Source organism: Aspergillus pseudotamarii (genome assembly GCF_009193445.1).
Source record: "Aspergillus pseudotamarii strain CBS 117625 unplaced genomic scaffold BDV38scaffold_7, whole genome shotgun sequence".
Classification (NCBI taxonomy): Eukaryota; Fungi; Ascomycota; class Eurotiomycetes; order Eurotiales; family Aspergillaceae; genus Aspergillus; species Aspergillus pseudotamarii.
This window is the reverse complement of record NW_022475021.1, coordinates 392237-410736: the sequence shown is the minus strand read 5'-3', so window position 1 is coordinate 410736 and position 18500 is coordinate 392237. Positions and strand designations below refer to the sequence as shown.

General features: G+C 48.3%; 7 protein-coding genes across 7 annotated transcripts; 2 read left to right on the top strand and 5 right to left on the bottom strand.

Moving 5' to 3' along the window:
* Positions 1 to 105: 105 nt before the first annotated feature.
* On the bottom strand, positions 106 to 1585 carry BDV38DRAFT_278979 (histidinol dehydrogenase family protein; the record flags this gene model as incomplete). Its single annotated transcript, XM_032058879.1, has 3 exons — positions 106 to 351; positions 423 to 1128; positions 1221 to 1585. 3 exons carry the CDS (start codon positions 1583 to 1585, stop codon positions 106 to 108), a joined length of 1317 nt encoding a protein of 438 aa, XP_031917688.1.
* A 647-nt stretch (positions 1586 to 2232) lies between these two features.
* BDV38DRAFT_278978 (sugar porter family MFS transporter) lies at positions 2233 to 4232 on the bottom strand (the record flags this gene model as incomplete). The annotated part of the gene is made up of 8 exons (XM_032058878.1): positions 2233 to 2438; positions 2494 to 2624; positions 2677 to 3029; positions 3095 to 3377; positions 3429 to 3677; positions 3750 to 4005; positions 4057 to 4108; positions 4161 to 4232. 8 exons carry the CDS (start codon positions 4230 to 4232, stop codon positions 2233 to 2235), a joined length of 1602 nt encoding a protein of 533 aa, XP_031917687.1.
* Positions 4233 to 5017: 785 nt separating this feature from the next.
* Positions 5018 to 8435, top strand: BDV38DRAFT_278977 (2,4'-dihydroxyacetophenone dioxygenase family protein; the record flags this gene model as incomplete). Its single annotated transcript, XM_032058877.1, has 8 exons — positions 5018 to 5364; positions 5423 to 5596; positions 6383 to 6504; positions 6566 to 7685; positions 7743 to 7954; positions 8003 to 8074; positions 8152 to 8248; positions 8321 to 8435. 8 exons carry the CDS (start codon positions 5018 to 5020, stop codon positions 8433 to 8435), a joined length of 2259 nt encoding a protein of 752 aa, XP_031917686.1.
* A 70-nt stretch (positions 8436 to 8505) lies between these two features.
* Positions 8506 to 10055, bottom strand: BDV38DRAFT_296285 (short chain dehydrogenase/reductase family protein). Its single transcript, XM_032062904.1, has 2 exons — positions 9856 to 10055; positions 8506 to 9805 (listed from the first exon to the last, which is right to left on the bottom strand). The coding sequence occupies exons 1-2, from the start codon at positions 9890 to 9892 to the stop codon at positions 8802 to 8804; spliced, it is 1041 nt and encodes a 346-aa protein (XP_031917685.1). The 5' UTR covers positions 9893 to 10055; the 3' UTR covers positions 8506 to 8801.
* Positions 10056 to 10555: 500 nt separating this feature from the next.
* BDV38DRAFT_278975 (uncharacterized protein) lies at positions 10556 to 12112 on the bottom strand (the record flags this gene model as incomplete). The annotated part of the gene is made up of 2 exons (XM_032058876.1): positions 10556 to 11824; positions 11888 to 12112. The coding sequence occupies 2 exons, from the start codon at positions 12110 to 12112 to the stop codon at positions 10556 to 10558; spliced, it is 1494 nt and encodes a 497-aa protein (XP_031917684.1).
* An 886-nt stretch (positions 12113 to 12998) lies between these two features.
* On the bottom strand, positions 12999 to 13745 carry BDV38DRAFT_278974 (uncharacterized protein; the record flags this gene model as incomplete). The annotated part of the gene is made up of 1 exon (XM_032058875.1): positions 12999 to 13745. One exon carries the CDS (start codon positions 13743 to 13745, stop codon positions 12999 to 13001), a length of 747 nt encoding a protein of 248 aa, XP_031917683.1.
* A 2039-nt stretch (positions 13746 to 15784) lies between these two features.
* Positions 15785 to 17674, top strand: BDV38DRAFT_296282 (DUF3176 domain-containing protein; the record flags this gene model as incomplete). Its single annotated transcript, XM_032062903.1, has 1 exon — positions 15785 to 17674. The coding sequence occupies one exon, from the start codon at positions 15785 to 15787 to the stop codon at positions 17672 to 17674; it is 1890 nt and encodes a 629-aa protein (XP_031917682.1).
* Positions 17675 to 18500: the final 826 nt, after the last annotated feature.

The following is an 18500-nucleotide window of genomic DNA, read 5'->3' as shown; positions in this document are numbered from 1 at the left end:
ACAATAGTCTTGCTCCATATGCCAAAGTGCTGTATACAAGGTATCTGTATTGGCCAGTACATAGGTTCCTTGCGTCACGCAATAGATGTCCCTCATTTCGTCCAATCAGACCTTTCTAATCCACTCAATATCGTCTTCCATATGTCTGTTGGCCCGTAGATCACCAGATCGCGCATGAGCCTCAAACCTCTCAGCTCGAGCAGCTCGTCCACACAACCGTCCGAGCCTTCCACTGGCTTCCGGCGAAGTTACTTCTTGGTAAGTGCATGTTTTCAGATACTTGCCGACCCACAAACCACCAGTGTATCGAGCAGTCGTCCGAGTGGGGAGGACATGGTTCGTTCCGATTACCTTTAAATAGTCTGTTAGTCTACTTTCACCGAGATAGTATTTCTCCATTGTCCAGCATTCCGAGTACTTACCTTATCACCATACGATACGCATGTGTTCTCTCCCAGGAACAGCGCCCCGTAATTGGTCATTTTAGTCAAGGCAGCTCTGGGATTCTTGGTAAACACTTGGACATGTTCACTTGCATAATGATCGCCCAGCTCCCAGAGCTCATCCATAGTATCCACAACAATGACCTCCCCAAACGCATCCCATGAGGCTTTCGCCACGTCTGCGGTTGACAGGTCCGTCGCAGAAAGCAGCTTATTGACGATCTCAATGGTCTTCCGCCCAACCTTGGGACACGTCGTAATCAACACAGCGGGAGTATCCGGTCCATGCTCGGCCTGAGAGATCAAGTCCGTAGCCACCGTAAACGGATCAGCCGTCTCGTCCGCCAGGATGAGGATCTCGGTGGGACCCGCAAAGAGGTCAATGCCGACTTCGCCAAACAGTTGTCGCTTGCCCTCGGCCACGAAGCGGTTTCCAGGGCCGGCGAGGAAATCAACTTTACGTATTGTCTCGGTACCCACTGCCATGGCGGCCACTGCTTGAACGCCTCCCAGAAGGAATATCTCGTCTGCCCCTGCCAGGTGCATGGCTGCGACCGTGCTATACGGGATCTCGCCGTTGATCGGGGGTGTACAGCCGATGACGTGCTTTACGCCGGCGACTTTGGCGGTAAGGATTGTCATGTGTGCTGATGCGAGGAGCGGGTAGCGGCCGCCTGGGATGTACCTATGATTTCCCATTGTTGTTAGCTATATTATGGAGGAAATATAGTATGTTCTTGCGGGAGGTCTTCTGTGGAAAACAAGATAGCAACATACGCGCCGACGGTATTGATGGGTACATTCTTCTGCCCGAGGTGCACTCCAGGCTGAATTTCAATTTCAAAGTCTCTCAAGGAGTTCTTCTGTGCTTCTGCGAAAGCCCGCACGTTTTTCTGTACCTCCTTGATATCCTCGATGGTCTGCTCAGGACACATAGCTATCGCAGCCTCAATTTCGGCTTTGGATAGCTTGAAGTTCTCTGGTGACCATTTGTCGAATTTCGCGGAGTACTTTCTAACAGCAGCGTCGCCGTCTGCGCGGACTGCGCTAATCACCTCCTCCACGACGGCGGATACGTTGATGGAGGATGACTGCGTCGTGTCTGAGGGACTGGCGCGGGATTTAAGATATTGTCGAGCCATGCTTGTTGCTTTGTAATACAGTTGAGAGTTGACAGTTGACAGTTGACAGTTAATCGTGCCCTAGAGAGTTATAACTAGAACTGATCATGATGCTATACTTATACCAATTATATACAGAGTAAGTTTAATGATATATCGGACTTCGTTGCGAGGCGATCTTCAAATCGTATTGCTCCAAAGTCTGCAGATAACTATCCGAGTCGGAACTACAGATCCGACAAGTAGGCCGATTGAGGTCGTATTCGGCTCGATTTCCATGCTTAGAACTTGTAATTTGACTGCATTTGTGGGTCGGAAAGCGACTACGCAATGCACATGGCCTATGGGGTGTTTGCTTGTTCGGCAAATAGACCGATGTCTGAAGTTGGGGTTGAGAATGTGAGGGCTCGGCATGGTTGTGGAATATCAACTGTAGCCCTAAGCCTCCACCCAACGTCTGTGTTGCTTAGTATCGTACCCTTACAACATGCTATTGTTCAATAGTGTAATGCAGATATTGATATTCTGAAGCAAAGTAAAATTCATAGGAACCAGTTCTAAATATATCGTGCTATCCGACCATCAATACGAGAGCAGATATGCCCAACACCAGTTTATCTCCACCAACGATCCTCATATCGCAGCACCTCTCCACGCGATGAAGCCCATCAATTCTTATCCCTTATCTCACTTGCCCACTCTGCATGCTCCGCTGCCCCCTTATTCACGGCAGTAGCAGCCTTCTCAATCTCCTCCTCCTCCCGCTGAATATACTTCTGCGGCCGTCGCCGGCAGATTGCATCTGGATCTTTGGTGACTATCAACGCGGGATTGGACCGATAATACTCGTCCATGTCCTCCAGGCTTCGGTTCGCTACAGGTCGCCATTAGTAAGTATATCTCTGTCGCAGCGATGAAGCCAGACAAACCTGTTTCAGGGTAAAGAAAGTAAAGAATGGGTAGGAACGCAGCATTAGTCACCGTCCATACGATCCAAAATTTCCAGTCTATGTTCTTAATTCCAATGGGCGTTATTTCGACGACAACGAAATTTGTTATCCTTTCCATTCCGAGTTAGCGAGAGACTTGGCAGGAGAGGGCAAGAAACAAACCAGTCAGTAGCCGTCGCAACAGCCGCTCCCTTCGTTCTCATGGGAAGAGAATTGATCTCCGTGGGGTATAGCCAAGGCACGCCGAGCATCCCGATGCCAAATGCGCCGTAGTAGAGGAAGAAGAATGCGACTGATGCCGAGGCATACCTCTCGCCGTTGTCGCTAATACGTGAGAACCGAAGTAGAATGGTAATGATGAGGAAGCAGAGAAATTGGCCGAACGTGGAGAGGAGCATCAAGCCTCGGCGACCCATTCTCTCGACTAGGAGGACTGCAAGGCCGGAGAATACAAGGTACGATAGGGCGTTGCATGCTGCTAGCAGACGGGCCATTGTGTCGGACAGTCCGACGGACTAGGTAAAATCATGCGTTAGCTCGTTATATAGACTCTCCCAGATGCAATAGGGGAACCACTCACGTCCATAAGCACCGTAGGCAGATAATATGACATGATGTTGATTCCTCCAAATTGCTGCATGAACTGGCTGCCGGCACCGAGGAGAAGTCTGCGGAGGGTGTTGCTGTCGTTCCCCTTTTTCTTCCACAGATCTCGCCACCGCATGGAATTCTCGCGCTCGTACTGCACACTATATTCGATCTCGTTGCGCTGCGCGATGACGAAGGGGTCGTCGATGGGCTTTGCCTCGAGACAACTGAGTACCACTGTAGCTTCTTCTTGTCTCCCATGGGCTATGAGCCATCTATTTGCTGTTAGCAAGTCCGGTGGGAAAGACGGAAGAGAAGAAAGCTACCGAGGCGATTCAGGAAGCCATGGTGTAGTGGACCACAGAATAATCAAGAAGAAGAATTGGAATGCCAGCGGGAAACGCCAAGCGATGGAACTACCAACGAAGGAGAGACCATAATTGATCCAGTTGACGAGGCAAAAGCCGAAGATATTCATCATCATTTCAAAAATGACCAATTTACCACGCCATTTCAATTGTGACGTTTCGGTTTGCCAGATAGGCGCAGTCGCGGTATTGATTCCATTGCCGATACTATCGGTAACCAAGACATTAATGTAACGAAATCCAAATGAACTGATAAAATAATTAATGCGGTTTACTCACCCCAGAATAATGCGTCCTACAAACATCTGGGCCAGTCCAAAAGAAGCAGCTTGTAGCACAGCGCCAACAGCCATAACAGTAGTTCCTAGCATGATCGCTCTTTTTCGCCCTAGTTGCTCTCCGATTGTGAAGGCAACGATTGCCCCGAAGAAACAGCCCACATCATATATCGCTGTTACCGTGGACAGTGTCTTCGTTTTCTCAGGGCCGACCAGGTCATGGACTTCCAGAAAGTCTTGTGTGATAACCACGCCGCCTATGCTGTGTTAGAAGGAACCTTTCTTTGTCCATTGGGAGAGATTCTTACTGAAGACTCCCTGGTCGTAGCCGAACAAGGACATATCTGTTGCGCAAGCAACCTAGTAATTTCTCAGCACAGTGCAACAGGCAAATGTATTTGAATAGTCATACCGTAACCCAGAATGTAAGCCATCCTCCAGTCAAGCCAAAATAGGGCTTCTTGGTTGTGGGTGACACTGTCATGCTTGAAATCAACTCTGCAGCGGCTCAACTGTGATCAAGTTGCCGTTGCGTGCTAGAGGCAAGGAGCCACGTGAAACCGCGCATTTTCCGGACCCATCGCATCTTATATACGGTAAGATTAACATCCCAATTCCCGATATGGACGGGATACAAGATCCACTTCATCGCTCAACACAGTCCATAGGCCGTTTGCGGGCGTGGGGGAATTGTGGGGAGAATCCGGGGTAAGAAGAGATTACATAAACAGACTGGAATCAGTGATCTTTGTGAAGGATCGGAGGAAGTCCGGGACACGGAAATGGACCAAGTACGGACATCGAGGCGACCTCGTCTCTCGGCTCGATTACCCTCCGAGCGTCTCTCCCCAAACAGTTCGTCAGCCGAAGGTGGGCCACCGTGCATAGTAATTACAAATAGAATTTGTTGTTTCCATGAAGGTCATGTCGCTTGCTATACCCTGAGCGCAAAGGGTAGGTCCAGATACACAATTTCAATGGACAACAGATCTCAGTTCAGATGGGTTAACAGCCATGGTATGTCTGCTGACCATGCAGTGCTAGAAATTCCGGGTCTCTTGATGGTCGAGTTCTGCATGCCGTGCATGCAAAGGTGGACCATGATGCGTTGTCCAGCGCGCCATCGTCTCGACTCTGGAAATCAATTACCGAGAGACAAGTCTAGACGTCAGGGCTTGCTGTGAGAGTGAACATAAATAAGAAAGAGACCCCGTTGGAGCATTGTTCATACTACAAAGTCATCCTATAGCTGAGAACACAATCGCTATCATGACCACCGAATCCTCTACTCCTGACCACACCCTCCCTTCCCGTCCGGCGCCGTCGAAAAGCGCTGCCGTAGCCAACAATGAAGAGTCCAAATTGACCGCACTTGAAAAAGCCGAGCTGGCCCTCGCAGACAAATACAGCTCGCCAGATGTTTATATCGACGGCGAAAGAGACACTTGCTGGCATCCGTGGCTTAACAATCTTGAGTTGAAACCATTGCGGTTCGAGAGCCGCACAGGTACATTTGTCGTCGTCTTACGCAGCTTGGAAGATACATGGTTGGGAAAACACCGCCATCGAGGCTCTGTGACTGCAGTGACCTTGAAGGGGGAATGGAACTACAAGGAGTATGTTGTTATATCTGTTATACGCACTCAAGATTTGACATATGCTAACTGGGATCAGGTATGATTGGGTAGCAAAGCCTGGAGACTACGTGGTGGAAAACCCGGGAACAATCCATACACTCCACATGTCCAAAGGAGCGGAGGTGGTTTTCACAATCACGGGCAGCTTGGAATATTTCCATGATGATGACACCTTGAAGAACACCATGGATATCTTCAGTTACGCGCATTTGTACTATGAGCACTGTAGAAAGCAAGGGATTAAGCCAAATGACGGGCTTTGGTATTAGTGGTCAGACGCGGTGCAAAGTGGTAGAGAGCAATGGTTTTTAGTTAATTGACTTACCTGTTTCCGAATAGCGACATGAATCGTATTTCCTTAGTTTACAAATGGGAGAGTTGGCCAATCCTTTCCGAAGGGTGACCACTGCTGAAGGTAAGGGTTCTGGAATTTATATAGTATCTCCTGTTATCTGCGCCCAACTCTCAACTTGGCTTCGGCACCAAGCTTCGCCAAGTGGTCCTAATAATAAATCCCAGAAAGTAAAACCTTCAAATTAAGACAATTGCAAAAACAATAGAGGAGAAGTAATACGACCAGAAAAAAGATTTCCCCCGGCATGCAGCAAGTCGAGTGAGTTACGAGCATTGGCCAAAAAGCACCGGGAAAAAGTCCCTGGTCCCACCTCGGCATGATTGCCGATCATGAAACACAGTCCATAATTCCCACAGATACAGTTCCCGTCTACAACACTGTGCTGCTCGCCTGCCCATTTTGGCCATCATAGCGATAATGCGTACGTGGACTGGTAAGTGCCCGTGTCTAGTCTATCGCATCCGATCACCAAATTCTGACTGGATTGTGACGTAGGGTGGTAGGTCAGAAGGATTCAGATTAGAGCGCTTAAGCTAAAGAAAGCACCGACAGTTTGACGTGCCGGTCACGCAAGGTCAAATGTGATGGGAGGAAGCCATTTTGTCAGAACTGTGAACGAGCTCGGATTGAGTGTATCCCCAGTGATTTGGTTTCATTCAGACACTGGCGACATCCGTCCCGTAGCGAGGATGGATACTTGGGCCTCTGGGAGCCGGGCCAGACCTGGGTGGAGGTCAGGATCGAAGCTTTGGGGGTAGCGAGCTGTATGACCCCCAAGATATCATCTTTGACTGGCAAATTCTGATACGAAGAAATTTGGTGTAGACGAGTTTGTGGATGAGACCGAGACAATAGCAGCAGAGTACGAAATTATCAGCGAAGAACCAGTCGTGCTCACTCCGGGCACCCATAGTGGAATATGGAATGCAACAAATGCTGTTGCATATGGATGTTTACCAGCAACGGACCAGGCAAGTACAGCATTGCTACCATCCAGTGCAACTCACTGGAATGAGGCTAGAGGGGATACTATTGAACATTCAACGCCAGCGGAGGCTGAGCAAGCGTATCCGCAACATGACACCTCCATTGTACAGTCTCGAACAGATTCCGATGGGATAAACGATGGAGCGAGCGTTCAACGCATGGCTATAAGCAGATCCAGCAACTCTACCGATGACACAGGTGTAACAGCAATCGCAAACAAAGGAGCAGAGGCACTGCTGTCAATGAGGAGCCATGCCTTCGACCCTCGATTGAATTACGCTTCGAGTAGCATCTCACCACCCCTATCGGAGAGCTCACAGAGGTATTGGCGCCAGGACAGTCCCATCGCCTCTGTAGCACTCCCACCGACCCCAGACAAGCTAGCACCACCGGCCCCTCTAAGCTCACAGGAAGAGGCATGGCTACTGCGTCAGTTTAGCACCGAAGTAGGTACCTGGATGGATCTCTCAGACCTGTCGGAGACCTTCTCAAAAAAGGTCTGCCGTTTGGCAATCCAAGACCCATTGCTCAAAGCAGCAAGTATCGCATGCGCGGCGAAGCAACAATTCTTGATTGGGAAATTACCAAATGTGATGGATATCGCACGAAGAAATTATAATACCGCGATCTCTCTGCTGATCGATAGACTGGGCAACAACGATGAACCATTCGTCAGCTATGGCTTTGCAGCTACAGTCATTTGTTCGTGCTACGAGATGTTAGATGCACCTGCATCGGACTGGCAAAGACACCTCGACGGGGTATTTTCTTTCAGCAAAGTGCGCAGAGTGAACGGGTCGTCTGGTGGGATCCAGCAGGCTGGCTTTTGGTCGATCGCACGACAGGAGGTGGTCTGCTCGATTATACACAGATCAAAGCTGCGGCTAGACCCGGATTTATGGGCAATTGATCTAAATCATATAGGTCAGGAAGGTAGTGAGGACCTGGTTAATAACCAGTAAGTGTTTCCATGTGCTCGTAACTTGATCAACCTGGTTAATAATGACGAATAAAGGATCCTCACAATTCTTGCAAAAGTGGTTAACTTTATAGCGTGCTCAGACGCCACTTCCACGAGTGATGCACTGAACGAATGGTACAGACTGTGCGACTTGCTCAACCACTGGAACCGTTCGGTGAAGGACAGAAGCTTCATGGACCCAGTCTCTGTGTACAAGGAGGATGATAAGCCTTTCGTAACAATATGGTTTGCGAGAGGTGTTTGTGGTAAGGTCATCCCACAGTCCAGAAGATGGACTTACTGACAACGTGCAGCTTCCTCGTGGCAGATGTTTCACCTTGCTCAGATCTTACTTCTTACATCTCGCCCTACACAAGACGGTAGTTGTATGCTGGCGTTCAGGAGAATAGAGGTTGGAATGCCCACTACCACACCCTCGCAAATGGAGCTAAGCCATCATCAGGGAAAATTACTATACCACGCAAGACAAATATGTGGTATAGCTCAAAGCAGCCCACACGGAAGTTGTCGTGTAAATTCGGTTCAGCCGATTTACTATGGTATGCAACACTGGCTCCTTTGTGTTAGGAGACCCGCTGATGCCTTTCAACTGTAGCTGGATGCTGTTTTAGCAACAACGATGAAAGAGAAGCAGCCATTATGCTTCTTGAGGATATCGAGAATGACACCGGCTGGGCAGCCAAGTATCGCGCCTGGGATCTACGAAGCCTGTGTACCGACATCTAGATACACGGAGCGGGGTGCACGTGTTGCCAGATGCCCAAGCGACGCTAGGACATTAGTTGCTCGGCGAGAATGATATGAAGATTATTGTTCAACATTGTGCGATAAAGGATAAAGCTATCAGTTCTTGATACACAATTCTCGCCAATCGGCGACCAGGGTACATTGGAAACAGCAGTTCTCAGCTTCGATTGCCTAGAAGGTCTGAGATTAAAACGACATAATCGCCTCATCCAAATCCAACCTACAGCGAAAAAGGAAAAACAAACAAAAGAAAAAAGAACCCCCACATGAATAATGCAGGCGCAATGGTATCGCAACGTGATGAATTGGTTACACATATTTCCCGGACGGCTTCACGAAATACAGCTATTCCGCACGCATGAGCCGCTCCAGTCGGCACCGCAACGAATGCTGGAACCACATAGGATAAGCGCGAAGACGCTGCGCGAGAGTCCCAGAAGCACCGGGTAGAAGAACATTACCGCTCTCACCAGTCAAAACTTGATCAACAATGCCCTCGGCGACTGTGTCGGGGTGTAGAAGGGGAGCTAAGAAAGTATCCTCCGGGGTCAGATTGTTAATCAAGGCAGTGCGCGTGAAGCCCTGGGTAACTAGTACGGTACGGACACGTGGTGCCTGATATCGCGTAACCAACTCGGCCGCCAAACCCTCGTGGAAAGCGATGGCAGCGGCCTTGGAGGCGGAGTAATCGACCATGTTGGGGGTGACGGTGTATCCGGACTGGGAGGCAACAGTAACCACCATTCCGTGGTTAGTCGCGATCATGTCCGGTAGAAACTCCCGCGCCAGCCAGTAGTGCGAAAGAGTATTGACATCAAACAAGCGTCGGGTCACGGCCTCAGTGGTGCTGAGGATGGTGTTGCCGGTAAGGATGCCCGCATTGTTAATCAGGATGGTTGGCTTGCCGAACGAGGCGCGAATCTTGCGGCCCACCTCGGCGATATTTTCGGGGGAGGTAATATCGCATTCGTAGTAGCGTACACTGCTTGGCAATGAATCTGCCGGGGGCGCGATGTCCAGGATGGCGACCTTGATGCCGCGATCGCCGAGCAGCTGCGCAACTCGCCGTCCAATCCCGCCACTACCACCAGTCAGGACGATCACTTCACGGTTCCAGTCATAGTGGTCTTTCAAGCCATTATTGACGGAGCGACGGTCCAGCCATGCGCTGAGCCGATGAAGGACCGCCAGCGAGGCTAGCCCCTTAAGGGCCTTGAGCACCTGCGGGCGCGACTCGAGGATCTCACGGCCCTTCACAGTATACTGGGCTAGTACTAGCAGTGGTACCATCTTCCAGGGGCTGAGTAGGGTGCGGTGGATCCAATTGCCGACCACATCGGCTGTGAACCCTGGCTTTTGTTAGCCCGCCTAAAGTATAAGAGGGCGATGGTTAGCGCACCTTCTCTCGATGGCCATTTCTTCGCCTGTGGTGCCATTCTTGCGACGGTTATTCCAGCACCTTCACACTTTTAACAAAAGTGGTGAATAAGTTGGGATCAGGTTGAAAGGCAACAGGGGAGGAAGATAAAAGGAACCGCATCTGACCCAATCTGACAGATGATCTGCAACCCTAAGATAAATTATAAAGCGGGGGCAGCCGAGGTCCGCGCATAAAATGCATTTGATTCTCCTGTGCATTTTTATACACTGTGAACTGTGATAACTTTATTAATAATAGATGAATAATAACAATATTGTTACAAGTCAACATGTACATATCAACGAGTTATATTTCGTTATTGTACAACAATTGAATTTACCAAATGGGGTACTACAGTCAGTATCTTGACTTCGTATCATATTACATTAATACCTACTTCTTCTACAAAACTTGGCAATTCAGATATTCAGCCTATTATAGAAGCTCACGAGTAGGCTATCATGAGGCGCTTTATCCCAGGAATACTATCTCGAATTGTACTAGTTGCTATTGTAGTAAACGACAGATCACATATAAGTGTATTTTAACATATCCACAGAGGAAAAGCTACATTGCCACTTATGTTCAACCCTTGCTAGCTGAATGTGTTAGAATAGATTGTCCGTGCTATTAAAAGCATAAACCCCCGAAAATGTATGTAAATTACACTGTCTCGCCCTCACTTATTATCCGTCGCCCCTAAGGCCTTCAGGTCCTCCTCGATAGCTGGCCATGCACCTGTTCGCAAACTATACGAGAGCCACCAATTCCCTGATGCATCCTTTCCCACAATTCTACCAGTATTACGCGAGGAAAGACCAAGCGTTAGATATCCAGGATTGATATATGATGGTCTTCCATGACCATGCGTGCAGTCAGTCCACCGAGTTTCCTTCATTATGACAGCTGCGGAGAAGTCCACGTCAAAGAGCCTAGATCTGTTCCAGTTACTGCAACCAAGCATGAGACCGTTCGATGCACCATATATCGGTGTATCAAGGATATTCTTCGAATGAGTCTTGCATCGCGCGTAGCAAGCCTCAACCTGGGGCTTTGTGCGGTGCTGTACTAGGCTACGGCGGATCTGAGATGCAAGAGCACTAATTGGTTGGTTAATGATCTGTTCCGTGGGTAGAAATGTGAACGATCCTTGGACGGCGTTGGTGACAAAGGCAGTATTACTTTGGGTGGATTCGGGAAGTGCGATGCCACGGACATCAAAGACATTCAGGAGTGTTGTCAGGCGATTGGGAAATGGGTCTAGCGCCCTCGTTTGCGCTCGCGTCCACCATGCGAGGAGCACATCACTTTCGCTGAGGAATGGGGCGCCTTCTTTATTCTGTTGCTTCAGCTCATCCAGTGAGTTGGCCCGTAGTTGTTCCACAAAGCGCTCCGGGATGCACATTATGCGCTCCTTTTCGCGTGGGTACCAGATCCGCTCGAAAATGTACCATAATGCGAAACACAACAGCCCAAGGCTTTGCAGCAGAAACCTATCATTAGCATAGGGCTCCCCTGCAGTATCCTTGCCTAGGTACTGCAATGGGGTCTCGCCGATCCCCTGAAACTCTGGGACCTCTTCTTCTCGTCCGCTCATAACGGCAGTCCATGCCTGGAAGAAGCCGGCCAACCACATGATATCGGCCAACGTGTGTATCCACGTAACGGTCACGAGCGTCGCATCGTTGAACGATACCACGTGAATGGCCAATTGTGGTCTGTCTGAGTAAAGCCAGTCCTCGATCTGCCGTGGGCTGTGAGGTCCTAAGCAGAGAGGCAAGAGCTCCGTTGGGCAGCCAACCAACGCAGGTTGCGAGCTAGCTTGAGGGAACTTGGCACCCAGAGGGTGATCGTCGATGCCCATGGAATAACTCGCCACCGTGAATTCTGCTCCGGGCCTTTTTGCATCATATTCCACCGGCACATGGTACTCCAACTTCCCATTATCCTAACTGGATGTCAGCTCCAGGTTGAATACCAGCCACGGCACACCGTCTAAATCAATCCATACATTCAGTCGTAAACGTGCGCCTAGCCTCCGCCAGCCATCCAGCTGTAACAACCGCTCCAGCGAAAGGCGAAGCACCTTTGTGTCAAGTATATTGTCAAACCGGCAAGTAACATGCACAGAGATGGCGCGTAAAAGTGGCAGATCATCTGTGAATGACAGTGGTACAACGGTGTCCGTCGGAACCCTTTCGGGACGAGGCGGCTTGTTCTTACTGAAGAGACCCATGGACTCGCACACGTAGATACTGCAATACTGTTCTTCTCGGTGTTGATAGTTGCTCTTTGGGAGAAAACAAGGGCCAAGCGAAATTTATCCCTTTGATTGCATATTTGGCATTCGTTTTCGGCCGTATGGACGTATTTATGTAGATCGTTCTAGTCTCGGAAATGCACACGGCTGAAGAAAAGAATAAACTTTGCCCTGAATGTCGATCAGTGAAAATGGTTGAATTGCTTTGTGGACCGCATACCTCATGTTGCAATCTTCAATTTCCAATGATGTGTTGGAAAATGTTGTTTCGCGCAAGATTGTCTATTTCTTTCATTCTGGGAATGTGTGAATCATGCCCATGGCCAGGTTCTCTTGATGAGCGATCCAGTGGTCTAAGATACTTAGCCAGTATCAAGGGATGGCTAATTAGGACTCCTTATACTGACAAACTCCTACAAACATTGTAAAGTTGCCCAAAAGCCTTTCAAACCAGGAGGCAGGTAAGATATGAAAAACTAGTGGAGAAGTTAAGGGAGTAGCAAAAATGTCCAGCGTTGACACCTTTGTTGTGGCCAAACTCAATTCTTGCATTCAATTGAAAGAAATAATATTGATCCACAACGAGCAAAGTCCACTGGAAAATCTGAAGGGAGGGAAAAAAAAAAAAAAAAAAAAAAAAAAAAAAAAAAAAAAAAAAAAAAAAAGAAAAAAAAAAAAAAAAAAAAAAAAAAAAAAACTAAATCCAAGAGAAGGAAGACGAGGTTAAAGACCAGAGACGGTAAGACAGAGATAGCAAGAGCCATATTGTAAACCAGTGAGATCCATTGTGTGTTTGCCTTCGTTGTTTTTCCCTTTCCTCTGCCCTACAACTGCCCCTTCCAAGGCGTACTACCCCCGTACGCTAACTACACGACATGAAGCAATGCGTTTGGCCCTGTGTACCCAGCTCATCTAGCGCAGGATCCCGTCTTCGCAGCCAATTTGCCAACATGTTCGTGCAATGATCGGTATGTTCCTGGTCGGCCAGCATTGTGTCCAGGCGATCCCCACGCATGTGAACATCATGAGCCCGCCGCAGGAGGTATAAGCAGTGGACTAGGTGCTCCCGGTTCGAAGTCCAATAAAACCCGTTGACGTTGCGGCCGACTTCATCGTAGTCCTTCATCTGTCGGGTCATTTCCTGATCGTAGTAGTATATAAACGGCTTGCCATTATTAAACTCCGTAAACTCCTTCACATAGTCGTGCGGACACTCCTGGTGTAGCCAGCACGCCGAAAGGGGGTCATATGTGCAACCGAGCGATTCAGCCTCGTCGGTGGAATTGCCGCAGGAGAGTCTGGTCCGGGACGCTGTGGGGAGACACTGTCGCTGACCATCATGGTGGGAGCCCGAGTAGACCGAGGAGTGTTCCAGACTTAGGGCTTGTCGAACAGGCTGGAGGGTGATTGCTGCAATCAATGTAATTACCAGCAGCAGCAGGATCAGGAGGAGACCTGTGATGGTGATCGTGGCCAGGTTCCGCTTGAGGAACTGCTGTACGGAGCGGCGTCGTAGCCGCACTGTCAGCGTAGTATCACTATCACTGGGATCTCCATCATTGTCTGCCTTGGGGACAGGTTTGTAGTTGCGTGGATAAATCTTCTCCATATCGATATAGAAATGGTATATCGTGGAGAAAGAGAGCTGACTCTCGCGTATCAACTTGCAAAGGAAAGGAATGGCCTCCCTCAGTCACAAGGGGGCGGCCAGTTTACTACACATGTTTCTATTTGGAAGCACCATTTTCATTCACTTATTCAGTTGGGAAGCCTGACAAAGGGAGTACGCTTGGGCAGACCAGATTGAGATATCAATAAGGGCTCACGGGCACGGCCACCAATCACATCGGACGAGGGAATGGATTCCGCTTGTGAATAATCGTGTCAATAATTTTATTTCGCATGTGGCGTGGATAGACCCAGATTGCTCTTGGGAGACAATGAAAAACGTGTACGAACCATGGGAACCGCATTCTTATGCACCAGTCAACGGACAGGTGGTCAATTTCCCCAAGGGTGCCAAGACTGTTGTCAGAGAGAACCTCAATGGGTGAAACTGTCTGTTCTAATTCACAAGTGGAGGACGAACTTGAGCTGATAGGCAATACATGGCATTTCGAGCAATGTTACCCAAACCCTAATATTTTACCACGTGTGTCACCCAGGTTTGGTCTTACGTCCCTCCATTTCTAGTGATATCCTGCAATATGTATTTCTATAGGAAATACTATATTATTAAAAGTATAGATGGCTTTTAAGCTTCCAGTTTAACCCTTCATATTTTTTTGGTGATTGTTTGAGCAGTGTTCATGGTATAAACATTCTAAGACGCTATAGTCCCTAAGCTCAACAGTGGTACAGAGCAGTCCTTAAGCGTACGAGCCACTGCAGTAGCTGTACCCGAAAATATAAAGTGTTGGAAGCCTTAAGGTACTTATAAAGCAGTAAATTTGTCCCGGACCGGATTAATTAATCATACACAATTATTTGGACTATTGCAGATTATCGGCAAATCCAGTAGAACTCGAAAACAGATTTAATTGATTTGTCGATAGTGATACCTGAACAGCTGGTAAAGTAGCTCTTTTCGGTCAGCTTCTCTCCATCAATTCTTGAAAATGAGTGAAAATATATATATACCTTAAACTTAAATATAAACAATAGACTGTATAATGTCCTAACCAGCCTTTTTCGAAGTGTAGATATTAATGCTGTAAATCCTTTGACACTCTGCTAACCGTGCTACTTATTCAGCGTCCAGGACGAAAGGCTGGAATCCCCGAATTTGACTTGGAAGAGAGTACAGCGGTCGTCGATATGCTGCGGTCCATGCCTTCTTTCAAACCGGAAGCGCAACTGACCGCACAGGATGTATTAAAGTGTAACTGGATGGTGAGATGGTCGCTACAGGAGTATCCGAAGATGTGCTTTGCACATAACTCTTCAAACTGCTAAAGTAGTATACTTTGGGAGTGGTCTTTTCAAAGTCGAGACACAGCTCAACTATAATGTGTCCTTCTGCATCAAGGTGAGATATGTAACTGTGATATACAGTGTTAGACGTCGGGTTGATGGAGCGAAGCAGGCCGTAAATTTATCGGGAGGCTCGATGGGGAAATACTTTGAAGATCCCTAATCAGGGTCTGAGGCTGAAGTGGGGGGCGAAACAATTCAGCCTCGCTGCCAAGAATGGCTCAAGTTTTGGTTCCATCTGATTGGGAGTATGAAAGATGATGGCCCCTTAGAAGATCGTCGGCCCCGGTGATTACGTTGCGGGCGGGGGTTGTTCTGCTCTCCAGAACTGTTTTTTGACATCTTATTCATGCTCTCTCTTATGTATGCCACTTGTGGTGCAACAGTAAGTACGCCAGTGGGCGAAGTTTGATACCCCCGTTCCTTTTCTCCACGGCGCCTGTGCCAACCCTGAAGGCTTATCAAATCACGAATCCTGTAAATACCTCAGGCAACACATATCGCTACGGCTGTGAGAGAGAGACAGCACTTTCACCCTCATTAGCCTCAACGTCCACTGTCATTTCAACCACCACCGCCACCGCGAGAACCAAACCCAACGACGGATGACTTTCGAAGAATATCACAATCAGAGTCAGAATCGGAGTTTCATTGGGCTTCCTAGCAATAGCAACGATGGGATTTGACCTCTGGTGGGGAAGACGTCATGCAAGGGGGAAGGGTAGTAGTTCGGGGGCATCCCAACAAATTGAAACACAAACATTAACCGAACCGCACGCTGGCAGTCTAGCACGTCCCTCGTCAGAAATTGCTTCCGACAGGGTCCAATATGGCCTCACGAAACCTGCCAAGACTGACAAAGAAAAAACGGGGCATGATTGGAAGGAATCTTGGAAGTGGGAAGCTGCGGCTGCTACTCTAAGTGTGATCGGGCTTGGCCTTCTGATAGGATTTCTCTTCAAAGTTCACGACACTCCATATGCGGATTGGCAATATACGGCTTCACCTAATACGGTCGTATCTATTATTGTCACTATTTCCAAGGCAGCACTCCTTGTCCCGGTATCAGGATGTCTTAGCCAGCTGAAATGGAATCGGTATCGCGATTCCGTGCCACTGTATGATATGCAAGCCATTGACCAGGCGAGTCGGGGGCCCTGGGGCGCGTTGGAGCTTCTCTGGATAGGTATCCCACGACTCAGAATGGATGCTCTAACCCTCGTCGGGGCATTCATGACCGTGCTAGCAGTTGCAATAGATCCATTCTCGCAGCAGATCTTGGCATTCCCATCGCATAAAGTTCACGTATTTAACGAAAGCGCGTTAATTCAAGCTGCGCATAGATACGTGTATCAGCAGAAACTCTACATCAACCACGAACATTCCGGCTCACTAGCCCCGTCGATGTTGAGTTCGATGATCAGTGGATTAGCACAAACGAACAGCCCTCTTGCGCCACAGTGCAGCTCAGGGATATGCAAGTTCCCAGAGTTTATCACTATTGGAGTCTGTAGCTACTGTGAGGATATCACTAGCAAAGTGAATCAGATCTGTCATCAATCGGAATTTCTGCAAGATGGTGAGGAAAGTGCAGTACAGCAACCCCATGTGAGTTGCATATACAAACCTCCAAGTGGACTAGAAATCGCTACGGACGCGACTGGTCTCACCAAGGAACAAGACTCCAATGAAGTCTCGTTGAATCACTGGGGCACCTACCCACAAAGCCGCACCTCGATGACCGGGGTTCAAAAGCCCATCTTTTCTTTCGTTGCGGCCAACCAGTCCACTCGGGTCTGGTATGTTCCCGAAAACGTGACTCTACCTCCACCGAAGCCGTTGTTCACCGATTGTGTGTTTTATTACTGCGAAAGGAAATACGCGTCCAGTCATTACTTGGCTAATGATCGTGCCAGCCACTCTGCCAATGTGACTCAGACACAACCACTCCTTCCCAGTGACGATACCACTCTATATAGATCAGATTATGTTTATATTCTCCAACCGCCGGATGGCCAAACAGCGTTGTCTGGCCGTTCACCATATATGATTGATGCATATACCTTTCTGTCTATCCCAAGTGTGATGAGGAAGCTCTTCAACACAACCACTGGCAGCGGCGCTTACTGGGATGACTTCGACAATGAATCGACAGGGCTAAATCTGGAGCCCATTCTGCGCGAGGCTGATCTGAGGGAGCTCTTACAATCAATGTCCACTAGTATGACAGATGTTTTAAGGGCAAACCCTGAAGCCGAAAAGGTTCCAGGACGGGCCTTTCGAGTTGAGACTTATATCCACGTCCGGTGGCCGTGGATCGTTCTTCTGGTATGCGCCGTCTTGGGATCCCTCGTCCTACTTTTAAGGACTGCCACCGTGAGCAAACGACAACACGCGAAAGTTTGGAAGGCTTCGATTATTCCATTGCTGACGAGCCGATTGGATCTTCAGCCTGAAAATGAAATTGCGGCGCTGGAAAGTCTAGACGACATACATCATATGTCCAAGAAGACTAATGTTATGATCAATCCGGATGAGCGGCAGTTAGTGCTTACTGAGCAATAAAAACGCATTACTGATCCAAGAGTATACTACGTAGTTATATATTTTCCTGTTGCAGCTGCATGTCTCGTCGTCGGGTTTCATGCCTAGTTTGAGGCATATGGTTGGCCCCTGCCACACAGAGCTCTCTACTTTTTTTAAGCCCCCATTAAAATGGAAGCACTTATTCTTTATTGAGATTCTACACTGTGGGAATATATTAGAGTGTAAGTCGAGAACATATAAGTTATCCAAGTTCAGCATGGGCACATCATGCGTGGTTATCGGAAAACTCTATATATCCACCAATTATATATATATTTAGAACGAAACGCATCCTATTTCTAACCTAGATCTATACAACTATAGTAAAATGCCTAGAAAAGTCTAGATTTTTCTCACTTAGTAACTTACGTACCGCTCTCGATCTTATGCCGTGGAGGATTGGCTGTTCTGCATCCGTCAGGGGTTCGATATAGGGTTAAAGAGTCATGTTGGTTGGACTAAGTATAACGAGATACCATACCGTAGCATATTGCATTCGGGCTCCAATTAGGCCTAAAATGCCTCGAGAAGTGGTCACAGTGAATCTCTAGGCCTCCCACACCTTTTGGTCTAAAGACCGAGGTATCTTTCTAGCTCGGTTTTCTTCCCCCGGCACATCCTCTCTGGACGCATACTCCCGAGATATGAGTGGGATCTCTACCGTAGGTACGGTAAATATTTGGTAAATAGTAGGCGGTGCCGCAAGACCGTATATGAAACCGAATGGAATTGGGGAGGCGTCAAGGTGGACAGTGGGTGAAAGTTGGATTTAGCGAGCTTGCCAGTCGCACAGATGAATTTACGT